The sequence below is a fragment of the Falco cherrug genome, chromosome 12 (assembly GCF_023634085.1).
Source record: "Falco cherrug isolate bFalChe1 chromosome 12, bFalChe1.pri, whole genome shotgun sequence".
Taxonomy (NCBI): Eukaryota; Metazoa; Chordata; class Aves; order Falconiformes; family Falconidae; genus Falco; species Falco cherrug.
In genome coordinates this window covers 24,258,639-24,272,490 of record NC_073708.1, presented here as the reverse complement: position 1 = coordinate 24,272,490, position 13,852 = coordinate 24,258,639, and the positions used below count along the sequence as shown (strand labels likewise).

General features: G+C 58.5%; 2 protein-coding genes across 2 annotated transcripts in view; one reads left to right on the top strand and one right to left on the bottom strand.

Moving 5' to 3' along the window:
• ZSWIM5 (zinc finger SWIM-type containing 5) overlaps positions 1-9,204 on the top strand; it is a 100,203-nt gene extending 90,999 nt beyond the window's left edge. The window contains 7 exon segments of the mRNA XM_055725013.1: positions 78-215; positions 733-993; positions 1,422-1,557; positions 3,320-3,477; positions 5,744-5,907; positions 6,208-6,289; positions 6,721-9,204. Of these exon segments, the coding sequence (XP_055580988.1) occupies positions 78-215; positions 733-993; positions 1,422-1,557; positions 3,320-3,477; positions 5,744-5,907; positions 6,208-6,289; positions 6,721-7,583 (1,802 nt within the window). The 3' untranslated portion in view covers positions 7,584-9,204.
• Positions 9,205-10,230: 1,026 nt separating this feature from the next.
• On the bottom strand, positions 10,231-13,841 carry UROD (uroporphyrinogen decarboxylase). Its single transcript, XM_005437376.4, has 10 exons — positions 13,606-13,841; positions 12,618-12,730; positions 12,456-12,535; positions 12,230-12,292; positions 11,947-12,144; positions 11,543-11,704; positions 11,278-11,415; positions 11,035-11,135; positions 10,706-10,772; positions 10,231-10,508 (listed from the first exon to the last, which is right to left on the bottom strand). The coding sequence occupies exons 1-10, from the start codon at positions 13,839-13,841 to the stop codon at positions 10,344-10,346; spliced, it is 1,323 nt and encodes a 440-aa protein (XP_005437433.2). The 3' UTR covers positions 10,231-10,343.
• Between the last annotated feature and the right edge of the window lie 11 nt (positions 13,842-13,852).

Here is a 13,852-nt window from a genome sequence, read left to right as displayed (position 1 = left end):
TCTCAGAGACCCCTCTGGGTCCAGAACCTGTCTTTAACATCCTCATTTTTACTGTCTTTCTGTTCCATTTTTTGCAGAGCTGCTGCAGCGAGGAGCAACAACCATCACCAACTTGGAGGGCTGGGTAGGCCACCCTCTGAACCCCATCGGCTGCCTCTTTCTCACCCTGACCGAAGCTTGTAGATTAGAAGAGGAAAATTGCCTTGAAATTTCAGGTACCGAGTGCTCCTCCTGGCTCCCTTCCCGGTGGCTGCAGCCGAACTGAGCCTGTCAGGCAGACCCTGGGTGCAGGTGTGGGGCTCAGGACCCCTGGGCTCTGAATCTCCCCTCTCTCTGCCTTTGCAGGAGCAGCCAGGGCAGAGCTGCAGTGCAGACAGGGATAATTAGTGCCCCTGAGTTTTCCCAACCCCGGGGTTTGCAGCCAGAGAAGAGCAGGAGAGCAGCTTAGCAGAGCTGGGCTGAGGCGTGCTGGCCCACAGGAAGGCTCTGGTGTCAGCCATGCACCCTGTTGCACATGTCTTGGGTCTCCTGCATCTCCTAGTGAGAGCACGAAGGAGGGTGGAGCCCACATCTCCTGCAGGGAGCTTTTATCCATCATCTCTGGGTGACCAAAGGCAGGCAGCAACGGAAGTGTGTCTTGTTTCTGAAGTTGGAAGGTTTTTCTCTCTGCCTTGGTTCTGCCACCTAGGAAGGCTCTTCTCACCCTGTTGCATCTCTTCCCCCTTCTTCCAGATGCTGGGGACTCCAAACCCCCAGTGTATCAACATGTGCCCGTCGCAACCGGCAGCCAAGACAGTGGCGAGTCCTACCTGTCCCTGGCCTTAGAGGTGGCCCTGATGGGGATGGGTCAGCAGAGAGTGATGCCCGAAGGTCTCTATGCCCAGGACAAAGTGTGCCGCAATGAGGAGCAGATCATTGCCCGGCTGCAGGACCTGGAGCTGGACCCAGTGCTGGTGCAGACCCTGCGGAAGCAGTGCATCTTGCTGCTGGAAGGTGAGGGCTTGGTCCATCTAGCTGTCTTCTGTATCTTAGCTGACTGTTGGTAACATCTCTGGGGTGCCCTTTCCAAGGTTTACACCTGGCTGACCCCATCCTGGCTTCTTCCTCTGTGGGTGCGGTGCTGAGTCTGTAGGATGGATGCTTTGCCCCATCATCTGGTAAAGCAAGGGGTTGCTGACATTCCGGGAGACCACCTCGGAGTTGGTTACAAAGAAGGGTGCTAAGACGTGGCCTGAGTTTCTGAGGGATTTTTGACCTGAAAAGGTTTTTAGAAAAGGAAAGATCAGCCCTTTGCTCTGAATCCAGCTTGAGTAATGCACCAGACAGCTGCTGAGCAGATCCTCAAAGCTTTGGGGTAGTACAAACCCCAGCTACAGATCCTGCGGTGCTTTTTATGGCTGACGGCCTCTGCTTCTGCCTAGGTGGTCCCTTCAGCGGCCTGGGAGAAGTCATCCACCGTGAGAGCGTCCCCATGCACACCTTTGCCAAATACCTGTTCTCTGCCCTGCTGCCCCACGACGCAGACCTGGCATACAAGCTGGCTTTGCGGGCCATGAGGTCGGTGCATGTTTTACTCTGTCTCTGCGCCCCTTCTTGCCTTTCTTCTGTGCTCCACCAGGAAGCTGGGATGCTTTGCAACCCTAGAGCAGCGATGGGAGAGGAGGCAGGCTTGGAGTTTGCCATCCCTGAGATCTTGTGCAGTGTGTAGGGCCCCCGGGCACAGCAGCAGTGCAGAGAGGCTCCTGCTCTCTGTTTAGGTGATTCCTGGTTTACAAGTCCCATCCATAGGGATTTGTGTGTGTCTGACAATATCTGCTGGTCCAGCCTCCACCCAGCCCCTCACCCCAGGCTGGACTGTCACCTGCCTGTCTTGGTGACTGGTGTCCTCTGCTAGGCCAGGCCCCAGGCAGACATGGTGCTGTCATCTGCCTGCTGTCTGCCACTCCTCAGGCACCCTGCAGCCCTCCCTGCCCGCGGGAAGGGCTGTTATCCCAGCACAGATGGGCAGGTGATTTGGCCTGGGCCCCAGGATGTTGCAGAGCTGGGCAGAGAACACGGTCACACTCTGCTCTCCTTTAAAGCCCAGTTCTGTCTGGGAGGGGGGACATGGCCGGTGCTGAGAGCTGCCCCGTCTCCCTCCTGGTGTGTGACATACCTCAGACATCGGCACGTGTACTGAAGTTTTTTGGCAGAGGCTGGATGGGGCTTGAAAAAGCTGGAATTTCTCAAACAAGTCAATGCTTGAAGGGCCATCAATCCCAGAGCATCCCAGTGCTCTCTCCCTCTGACACCGTTAAAAGTCCCAGCCCAGAGCTTCGTCTTTTTTGGACCATTTCCTTGGTGAAATGGACCATCTCTCCCCAACACTGGGGGAAATTTTGAAATTCCCCTGTCCTGGGAAGAGCTGCTCAGGAGGACAGCCAGGCCTATTGAGCAGCCCAGGGCCTCTGCGGTGTGTGGGGGCACCAACCTCCAGCCATTGAACAGGACCAGGACCAACTGCCCTAGGGGTGCGCGTTGCTCCTTTGGCATCTGTTAGTGCCCATCCCCTGCTCCCAGCTGGGACTCCCTGTGTTGGGGTGTCTCTGGCCTGGGCTGGGAAAACGGGGCTTCTGCTGCCCTGTGGGTCCCCCAAGTCTGCAAGCAAGGCGAGCAGAGACAGTTAGATGCTCTCCACGTCCACGGAGACAATTTCCCTCCTGCACACCTTGGCTGGCCATCGAGTTAGCAACACCAGCACTGACTTGGGGGTTTAAGAGGCAACGTGGTTTTGTCAGCACAGCTGGTGATGTGAGACTCCTGCTCCCCTTCCTTAGACTTTCTTTTCCCCTGGGTTTTCCGGGCTTTTATATATCCCCACAAAAGCAGGTAACCTAACCCGGCTGCAGAGGCCCTGGGGAAATGTGCCGTTGCTTCTGATCATAACCGGGCATTTTAAGAAGAACCAGATGATACAGCCAGGAGTTCTTCTGGGCACTCTGACATGAAAGGAGCCCGGAGGGAGGAGGGATTTGGGTGGGGTTTTTTGCCTTTTTTTTTTTTTTCTGAGGCTTGTGCTTTTCCTTACAAGTTTATAAATCACTTCACGGATCATTCTCCTCCTTTCAAGTCGGTCTGAGATTGATCCCCATGCCCATGTGTTGAGCATGCAGCCTCGGGAGCCCCCACACGTGCACGGCAGCAGGATGCTTTCAAAGGCGTTGCTGCGGGCAGCTGCCTGCAGGCAGCCCCTGCTTTGCCTCGCCAGTGCCTTGGGAAGAGCAGGCAAAGCCGGGGCTGGGCTGGGGTCTGATGTTGCCTCTTCCCATTTGCCCTTCAGGTTGCCTGTCCTGGAGACCACGGCACCATCCGGCGATGTGACTCACCCCCACCACTTGGTCTCAGTGGTCCCCAGCAGGTACCCTCGCTGGTTCACCCTGGGGCACCTGGAGTCGCAGCAGTGCGAGCTGGCCTCCACCATGCTCACGGCAGCCAAAGGTTGGTGGGGGGGCAGCTCTGGGACAGGGGTGGTGGGTTGATGCTGCACAAGAGCATCGAGAAGATTGTCCTGGAGAACAGAGGGAGCTCCTGCTTCTGCTCCCTCAGCAGTGGCAGACAGCAGCTGGGTGGCCCGCTGGCAGCCTGACCGAGCAGGGCACAGTAAGCTGGCTTCAGCGGAGCCCTCTGGACTCCAGGATCCCCAGGACTCTTGTCCCAAAGGGCCCCAAAGCTCATGGACTGGCAGGTTGGGACAGGAGGTTCCTAGGAGGTGCAGGCAACCCTGCAGGGATTCCGGCCGCAGTGGTGTGGAACCTGGGTAGCACCCCTGAGTGATGCTGGTCTGTGCCTCCCTACAGCATGGTCAGCTGCCGGGTCAGCTAGCCCTGCCAGATGTGTCGTGGGTTCACGGCATGGTTTTGTTTGAAGCTGCTTATCCTTTTACCTCTGCTTTGTCTCTTCCTGCCCTATGGTAATGATCTTTCACGGGCTGTAGGAGAGAGAAGACCTCCCAGTGCACCAAACCACATGTGGGTTTCAGCAGGGCTGGAGATGTAGACAGCTGTGCTGGGTGGGACACCTTGGTCCTAGCCGCAGAGGGCTCCTAAAGCACCTCCTCACTGGTCTCTCGGGCCTCTCTGGTCCCTGCCCAGGCACAATGATGAAGGCCAGCGCAGGCTTTTCAATAAACATCCCTCTGTCCAGAAACCACAACCCCAGCAGGACGGTAAATGCCTTGTGCCCCATGAGGGCTGGCAAGCCAGGTGGTTACTGCTGCCTGCTGCTGTCCCACACAGTCCGCAGCAGCCTCCAGCTCCCAGTACTGCCAGCCTGATGGGGAAGGTGCCACTTCCCCGGCAAGGTGGAAGGTAAATGAGCTGTCAGAAAGTTCTAGCCTCACTGCCTTGACAGCCTCTTCTCTCCTTCCAGCCCTCCTCTGCTTGGCTGCTTTTGAGGGCTGACGGTATTCTGCCCTGCCTTGTGGTACTGTGATGGAGAGCTGGTACCTGGCTTATCCATGAGTTTCTTCTCTCTTTGAGCACCTAATGGGGATGAGGCTTTTATGCTAGGGGCGTAGGGCTGTTGGATTGCATCTGTTTTTCCCACCGCCCCCTTCCGAAGTGTTCCCCCGCCACAGCATGTCCTGATGCAATCCTGTGTCCTTGCAGCCTCTCCTGCTCCTGCCCCAATGAGTCGTTTTAGGGACGCTTAGATTTCGGTGGTGGTGCAAGTGGCTGCTGTGGGTGGCAGGTGATACCTTTAGCTATTAGTCACCTGACACGTCCCTGCGTGCCCTGGTGCAGCACTAGGTTTTTCCACACTGCTGTGCGTTACGTGGTTTTCTTTGCTTGAGATTCATCTGCTCAGTTTATGAGTATGGGAGTAGAAACAAGAACCTGGAACAAAGCAGAGGGATGTGATGTGGCATGTTTGCATCTCTGGTCTGCACCTATGCCAAAGGTCCTTCTCCCCATCCTGTGTCCCACAGGACCGTTTCGCAAGCCAGAGGCAGGATCATGATATTAATAGGCCTTGATGGGTCCCTCTTCCAAGATCCTGCCCTGTCTCCCAGTGCCATCCTGTATCCTTCTAGCACCCCGCGCCTCCTGTGGCAGGAAACCCACAGCATCACTGGGTGTTGTGCCAGGAAATCGCTTCTTTGGGGTATCTCAGCCTGTCTTGGTCATGAGAGCTGTGTTCCTGACCTGGGACATCCAGGACCAAGCTGCAGCAAGTCTGGGTGACCCTGGCCCAGCTGTTGCTAGCCTTGCAGAGAGAAAGGACTTATTTGGCAAGACAGTATGTGTGCAGCAAACAGCTTTTCTTCTTCTTTTTAATGTTCCTAAATGGAGACTAGCCTTTCTACAGCCATTCAGCACTGGGCATCTCCCCACATGCCTCCTTTGTTGGGAAGAGTCTGCTTTACAGCTGTCAAGCCCAGAGTAGAACACCCAGGTGCCTGGAGATGTCTGCTGATGCTCCAGAATGTGTCTGGGATCACTCTGGGTTGTTTGTCCTCCCTGTGAGAGGTTGATACTGAGTGAGGATGGGTGCTGTAGGATGTGTCACCTCCTGGGGAGGATGCCCCATTTTGCTATTGGACTGCAGGGCCTGATCCAGCATCCCTGTGCATCTGTCCGCATGTGTGTCCAGAGGGGCTGACCATGTTGAAGGGGCTGTTCACCACCCAGTGCAGGTGGGATATGGGGTGCAAGGGCAGGGTGGGGGGAGGCCAAGCCATCTGACCATTCTTGCCTGCACTCAGGGGACATGCTGCGCCTACGCACAGTGCTGGAGGCCATCCAGAAGAACATTCACTCCTCCTCCTTGATCTTCAAGCTGGCCCAGGATGCGTTCAAGATCGCCACACCGGCCGACAGCAACTCGGACACAACGCTGCTCAACGTGGCACTGGAGCTGGGGCTCCAGGTATGGGATGGGGATGCTGGTAGCCCTTCTGCCCCATGTGCTGTGGCAGTGGCAGTGGTGATGGTCTTCCACCAAGCAGGTGGGCCCCCATGGAAGGAGTAAATTCATCCCTGCATGGCCCAGAGCAGGGGAGCTCAGGCCTGGCAGGCCCCTGTGCCTGCTGTGGTTTGGGAGGAGGTGAGGCAGCACCGGGGAGCCGGGAGCCAGCCAGGACAGAGGGATTTTTGGGAAGCACCACTGTGTTGGGTGGCCTCATTGAAGCCCCGTGGGGCAGCTGATCATCCCGAGTTTGCTTTGCAGGTGATGCGCATGACCCTGTCCACCCTCAACTGGCGGCGGCGGGAGATGGTGAGGTGGCTGGTGACATGCGCCACCGAAGTGGGTGAGTGCCTCGCTGCGCTGGGAGAGTCCGTCCCGCATGCAGTGAGAATGGGGCTGAGCACAGAAATCCTCAAGCCATTCCTAGCCCTGGGCATCGGAGCTCTCTTGGGTCTCCTGTTTCTTCCTGGTAACTGGGTGCATCTCCGAGCGCCAGCTGGCAGTGCTGGGGTCACAGCGGTGGCTGGCTTTGGGACCGGGACAGGTCCCCTATTCCCCGGCCAGGCCAGCGGTGCCCGCTGTGCCCTGCAGCATGGCAGCGCAGGGTAGCCACTGCCTGTCCCCCTCTGCCCTGTCCCTGTTGGGGCGGAGGCAGCAGCTCAGCACCGCCACAGGCTGGCTTCGCCCTGGCTCCAGGCACCCGGTGACTGGGAGGAGCCCTGTGATCTGCACCAGGCTCCAGGGCTGTGCTGTGACCCCAGTGTTCTCTTGCAGGGGTGAGGGCCCTGGTAAGCATCCTGCAGAGCTGGTACTCGTTGTTCACTCCCACGGAAGCCACCAGCATTGTGGCGGCCACAGTGATGTCCCACAACACCATTCTGCGCCTGAGCCTGGATTACCCGCAGCGGGAAGAGCTAGCCAGCTGCGCCCGCACCCTGGCCCTGCAGTGTGCCATGAAAGACCCGCAGAACTGCGCCCTGTCCGCCCTGACCCTCTGCGAGAAGGACCACATCGCCTTCGAGACTGCCTACCAGATCGTCATTGACGCCGCCTCCACCGGCATGACCTACACCCAGCTCTTCACCATCGCCCGCTACATGGAGCACCGGGGCTACCCGCTCCGGGCGTTCAAACTGGCCTCATTGGCCATGACACATCTCAACCTGGCCTACAACCAGGACACGCACCCGGCCATCAACGACGTGCTCTGGGCCTGCGCCTTGAGCCACTCTCTGGGCAAAAATGAGCTGGCGGCCATCATCCCACTGGTGGTGAAGAGTGTGCACTGTGCCACGGTGCTCTCGGACATCCTTCGCCGCTGCACCATGACGGCCCCAGGGCTGGCCGGCATCCCTGGCCGCAGGAACTCGGGGAAGCTGATGTCCACCGACAAAGCCCCTCTGCGGCAGCTGCTGGACGCGACGATAAGCGCCTACATCAACACCACCCACTCCCGGCTCACCCACATCAGCCCGCGGCACTACGGGGAGTTCATTGAGTTCCTCAGCAAGGCCAGGGAGACCTTTCTCCTGGCGCAGGACGGGCACATACAGTTCGCCCAGTTCATTGACAATCTCAAACAAATCTACAAAGGCAAGAAAAAACTGATGCTGCTGGTGCGGGAACGGTTTGGGTGAGCCCTGGCCCCCGCTACACTCACTGGCAGGGTCCAGCCGCAGCACGGGGACTTGGGAGAGAAGGAAGGAAAGCAGAGATCACCTTCCTCCCATCAGCAGAGGCTGCTCTGTTCTGGTCTTCTGTTTCTTTTTGTTTGTTTGTTTTCTTTTCTTTTTTTTTTCTTATTTTTTATTTTCTTCTTTCTTGGATTTAACCATTTCACACGCTGAGAGGATCCAGAGATTCCTTGGGCACAAACCAAAATGCAACCACGGGGAAAAAGGATGGTTCGCTCAGCCCCCTGCCCTCCCTTGCCAATACCAAAAGCTAACCTGGAAATCTAATACCTCTTTCCTGAAGGAAGCGGTTGCTGGAGGGATCTGAAGGTTGCAAAGTGCAAAAAAACTTCTAAAATTATGTGGGGAATTAAAAAAAAAAATAAATGAAGAAAGCGAGCAAAGAAACCCGCGACACTAGAACCTCATGCGTCACCAAAAGCAATGGCTTTGCAGAGCGCTTCTCCCGCCCGCCCGAGACATGCGAACTCCTCTATTTGTGAAGATACTTCAATAAAAACAAGTTAAAGTAACTGTTCTCAGGGATTGCTTACTAAAAGTAACACAAAAAAAAAAAGCATTTATGATACTGTAAATACTATAGTATATGTGTCAATTATTAAATTGTAAAGTTATAATTATTTATAATTCTGTCTTTTATTTGGGGAATACTTGAAATTGTCGTGGGCTGGGGCGATTATTTTTATTATTGCTATTATTATTATTGTTATTATTATTATTATAACTATTATTTAAAAAAAAACACACACAAAACAGAACCACAGACAAAAAGAGGAGGAGGCACGTGAACATTTCTCAGGTTCCCACGGCATCGTCGGCAGTGAGAAGGGTGCGGGGGGAGGCGAATGTCCGCTCGACTCGCAGCCCTGGGACGGACAGACGGACGGACGGAAGGAGGAGCAGCAGCCCAGCGCTTGAGGACAGCAAAGGAAGGGACTTGGGGCGACGCTTGCTCGGACACGCATGGATGCTGGTGATGGAGGACGTGAGTGCATCACCTTGTACACAGCCGTCTCCCAGCGGGCGCAGGGTGCGAGGTGCCCAGGCGGCAGGCGGGCACTGGGGCTGTCTGGCTCCTGGGGAGGGAGGGGGGGGCAGGCGCAGCTGTGCCACCTCCCTGCACCGTTCTGCGTCCTGGCTCCGTGGTGCGGCCAATGCTCAGCCCTTCCCGGCTTCACGCTGCGCCGGGGGCAGACTCTCCAGCCCTGGGCCGGTGGCTCTTCAGTTTTGGTTCATTTCTTTGCCAGTGGGTCGGGAGGGCTGGGGGGGGGCCAGGGCCGGCCTGGACGGTGACTTGTAGTTAGAGAACGTGGGCTAGTTATCTGCTGTCTGATTTGACTTTTAATTTTTTGGCAAGTGACTTGTGTCTGCGCTCCGGCCAGGAAACCAATTGTACTCGGTCTCTGTCGCCACTGAAATAGCGGTCTTCAACCAGTCTGTTTCTTTTTTTTTTTTTTCTTCCTCTTTTTTTTTTTTTTTTCTTTCTTTCTTTTTTGCGTGCGTGCGTGTATGTGTGTGTGCGACCTCTTCATCTGATGTTTAATAATAAAAGGGATGAACGTTACCGCCTGTATCTCTACTGCCTTTCTCTGAAGAGGGAGGGGACACCACACTTGCTGGACAGCCTGGCGTGGGCAGGGCAGGCAGGGCAGGGAGGAGGTGGCATCACAGCCTCCTGTGGTACCCAGCTCCTGTGCCCCAAGGAGGGGGACAATCCCCTACCACATTCAGCATCAGCAGGTCCCTGCCCACGCTGGTGGCACTGCCCCATCTGTGCCAGCTACCGCAGTGTTGGCGACCATGTCTTGATCAGCCAGCCTGGACCGCAGTGAGCGTGCTGCAGTGTGGGATGGGATGGCACAGAGTCATAACGTGGGGTTCCTGGGTGCTGCCAGCACCCCGTGCTGCTTTCTGTGGGGTTTGCTGAGCTCCAGGCAGATTTGACTCTGAGGATCAGAGAAATGGGGAGGTGTGCATGGAGGAGAGATCTCAAGGCCCAGTGGGATGGTCCCAAGGAGTCTCTGAGAGCTGGAGTGATGGCAGTGCTGGCACCATGGTGTCTGTGCTGCCATCCCAGCCAGTGTGGCAGGGTGCTGGTGGTGCTAGTGTCTGGAGGGCTCCTGCCACATGGCCACCTGCCCCCCAGGTGAGTCCTGCTGGGTCTCCCACTCACTCAGGGATGCCCTGGGTCAATGGCACGTTGCTTGTTCCCACCTGAGCAGGACTGTGAACACAGCTCACGCTGGGCCTGTGGCAGCAGCAGGCTGTGAGCCCCCAGCTCCCAGACTGTGACCTTGCCAGCCTCAGGCAGCCCACCTCCCCTAGCAGGGCTGAACACATCTGTAGTGCCAGGACTGCCAGGACAGGTTCATGTCCTCTCTTGCCAGCCCTTGGCACAACGCTGGGCCCCCCAGCAGGGAGATGCATTCCCCCCCACTTGGCTGGCATCCCTGTTTCCTCATTCTGACCTGCAGGACAGGGCTCAGCAGCTCGCCCTGACCTCACGTGCCCCACTGCCAGGCTGCCAGCACTGCCCATCTCCTTCAGAGACGTCCAGTTCCCCGTGCCCCAGCCAGAGCCACACGGCTGCTGCAGACAAGGTGCTGGTTTAATGCTGCAGCCCAGCCTGGAGCGAGCCCTGTGACAACACGCTACTTGGGGTGACTGTGCCCAAACCAGAGTCCTGTCCCCAAGCCTCCGGGCTCAGCTGTGCTTGTTGATGTGGCAGGAATGAGCATGCACGGCCTCCACAAAGGCACCCACGTGCTCGGGGCTCATGTCAGGGTACAGGCCGTGGCCCAGGTTGGCGATATAGCGTTGTGTGCCGAAACCCTCCAGCATCTTCTTCACCAGCTCGCCGATCTTCTCCTGTAGGCACAGTGGGAAATGCACTGTGTTAGCCCCAGCCAGCCCAGGGTACTCCACCCCCACCAGCCCCCAGCCAGCCTGGGGAACTGCTGGGACGTAAGCCAGCACTGCATGTGGAGAAACCTGTGAAACGGAGGCGGGAGGCCTTTAACACAGGCTGGAACTAGCCCCCATCGCTGGCGATGCCCACCGCTCACCTTGGGTGCATAGAGTGCGCAGGGATCCAGGTTCCCTTGCAGGGTGACATCTTTCCCTGCCTGTGCACTGCAGCAGGGAGAAAGCAGGCAAGTTGTTGTGTGTTACGCAGAGGCTGGGGGCAGCCGGGTGCTTGCAGCCCGCACCCCAGGGCACATAGGACCCTTCATTGCAGCCCCTGGTTACTGTGAGCTCCACACAATGTGGGGCCCAACTACCCCCACCTCTGGCGCGGAAATCTCTAAGCCTGGGATGGCTCAGGGCGGGTGAAGAGGTCAGGGTACCCAACCCGAGGTGCTACTCAGACACCTGAGCGCTCCGCCAGACTTACCGAGCCTCCTGGGGCCGGATGGTCCAGTCAAGGCCAACCACCTCGTAACCAGCACGGGCCAGGTCGTGCAGTGCATAGTGCGCATCCTTTGCGAAGATGATCTGGGAAGGGAGGAGACAGGCAGTAACTCCGCTGTGGGTCAGGCCCCTCTCCACAGGCTAGACGGGGAGGCAGCAACCAGGGGATGCAGCCCTCTACAGCAGCCCCCAGATGCCAGGGTTGATCCAGGCAGCCCCAACTCACCATGGGCACCAGGGGCAGCGCCGCTTCCTTCAGCTTCCTCTTGACAGCTTGGGCGATGTCTCGGATGTAAGGCAGGGCAAATTCCTGAAACTGCTCCGGCCCCAGGTGCCCAGCATGGGACTCAAACAGCTGGAGCGCCTGCCAGAGACATGGGACTAGGAGAGCCGCACCTCAGTCCTTCCTCCTCCTCCTCCTAGAAGCTGGACCCTCTCTGCTCCCTATCCCCAGTTCCTGCCTGGCCCTGTCCCCATGCCCCAGGACACACCTGCGCTCCAGCAGCCACCTGCCCCAACAGGTAGTCAGTGATGACATCAGCCAGCAGTCGCAGCAGTCGGTGGCTTGCCTCGGGGTGACGATAGAGCCAGCTCTTGGCCTTGGCCATTGTAGTAGAACCACCACCTTCAATCATGTAGGACATGAGCGTCCACTGTGGGAAGGAGAGGAGGGTGATGGAGGTGGAAGAAGACACGAGGGGCTGGTCACAGTGCTGAAGGTAGGACTTGTGAGCAACCCAGAGTATGGGACACAGCTGCTCCTGCACTGAATGTTCCCCACTTACACACAGCTACAGCACCCACAGTTTTGGAGGTGCCATGGCTGGTATCACCCCAAAAGAAAGAGCAGAGAAGGCCAGCTAGGAAGCCCACATGGAGGAGCCACGTCACTTACAGGTGCCCCGGAGAAGCCGATGAGGGGCACCTTGCCCTCCAGGCGGTGTCGTGTCAGCGTGATGGCCTGGAAGACGTAACCGAGCTCTGCAGTCACATCCACCTTCTGTCGCAGTTTCAGCAGATCCTCCACCTCCTTTAGAGGCTCTGTGAATGTGGGTCCTTTGCCAGGGACCATGACAACCTCCATGCCCAGTGCCTGGGGACAGGGGAGAATGGAAGAAACAGGAATAGGGTGGCCCTGAACCCAGTCACTGCTTTCCACCACTGGTGACAGCTCTCACCTGGGGCACCACCAAGATGTCAGAGAAGATGATAGCAGCATCCAGGGGGAATCGTCTGAGCGGCTGTGGAGGGGAAGAGGCAGCATCAGTGAGAGGCTGTGACACCCTGCCCATGGAGGCCCTACAAGCACATGGGGCAGCAGCATCCCCAAAGTCTGTGTAACTTATTGAGGCCACCCATCTGGGCGGGGAGAAGGGCCACACAGACCCCCTAGGGGATGCTCACCTGCAGGGTCAGCTCACAGCACAGTTTGGGGCTCCGGCAAGTGGCAAAGAAATCCTGTGCCGCCCGGGTCTCCCGAAACTCTGCAAGGGACCAACTTAAGCATTACAGGGTACGTGCCAGGCGCCCCTCACCATCCCCCTCCCAACTCCTCCACTTGCTCACCGGGCAGGTAGCGCCCTGCCTGCCGCATGCACCACACCGGGGTGTACTCCGTCTCCTCCCCGCGCGCCGCTCGCAGGAACGTGTCATTCTTCAGCTTGGGGAAGCCTTTGGGGCTGCAGACACAGACTGTCACCCACGAGGGGTCTGGGTGCCCTGCCTGACCCCCACGGTTGGGGGCTGGGGGTGCCAGGGCCGGCAGCTCATCCCCACTCCCCGGTGACCATGGGGAAGGGCTTGCACCCAGCTGTGACAAACGTGACAAATGCTCCCCATGGCAGTCCAGGGCCTCTTCCTGCTCCAGACGCCAGGGCCCTCCCCAGGGAGAGGTGATGCCTGGCCCAGGGCCCCGCAAGATTAAGTTATCAGGGCCAGCAGCTGCTCCTGCCCGGAGAGATCTGGGGCCGGTGGGGTGCGGGGGCGGCCAGCCCTGCCACCGGTGTCCCCAGTCCCTATCTGTGCCATGCAGCCCCTGGAGGCCCAGTGGCCACCAAGGTAGCCACCATGTGTCCCCAACCTCCCTGCGGCGGTGCCACCGCCCAGGGGCTGCTGGAGCCCAGCCTGCCTGCCCCAGGGACGGGGACCCCGGGCTGCCGCGGGGGATGGCCAGCACCATCCTGCTGTGACAGGTGGAGGCCATGGGTAACAAGTCACCAAAACCTCCAACGTGGGACCTGTGACTTCTAAGCCGCATCAGTGGCCCTGCTGATCCATCCCCGTGCAGGGTCAGCATTCCCAGTGCCCTACCAGTGCAGGGGCAGCCCCCTCAGTGCCTCACCAGTAGCACCAGTGCAGGACCCTGGTGCCAGCACTGTATCCCCTAGGCCACACTAGTATGCCCAAGACAGGACCCCAGCGACACAGCACCATCCCCGGGGCCACACCAGCGTCCCCAGTACAGGTCCCCAGCGGCACAGCACCATCCCCTGGGCCACACCAGTATCCCCCGTGCGGGCCCCGGTGCGCGCCCTCCCCAGCCGCGGTTACTCACAGGAGCCGCTCACCGCCCTCCATGCTCCTGCGCCGCTGCCCAGCCCTCCGTTGCCTCCCGACACGGCCCGCCCCGCCCCGCCGGCGCCGCCATCTTGCCGTGGCCCCGCCTCTCCGTACGCCGCCATTTTGCCCCGCCCCCTCCACGCGCCGCCATCTTGCCCTGCTCCGCGCTCCTCCGTACTCCGCACGGGCGCCGCCATCTTGCCCTACGTCCGCCTCACCGGGCGCCGCCATCTTGCCTTGTC

What these genes read in the sequence shown, in the direction of transcription:
- UROD (XM_005437376.4), bottom strand. Translation starts at nt 13,841, where the DNA reads ATGGCGGCGCCCGGTGAGGCGGACGTAGGGCAAGATGGCGGCGCCCGT. An exon ending in GCTGTGAGCTGACCCTGCAG is followed by an intron (nt 12,293 to 12,455) that starts GTGAGCATCCCC and finishes TCCCCTCCACAG; the next exon opens with CCGCTCAGACGATTCCCCCT. An exon ending in GCGCACTCTATGCACCCAAG is followed by an intron (nt 10,509 to 10,705) that starts GTGAGCGGTGGG and finishes CTGTGCCTACAG; the next exon opens with GAGAAGATCGGCGAGCTGGT.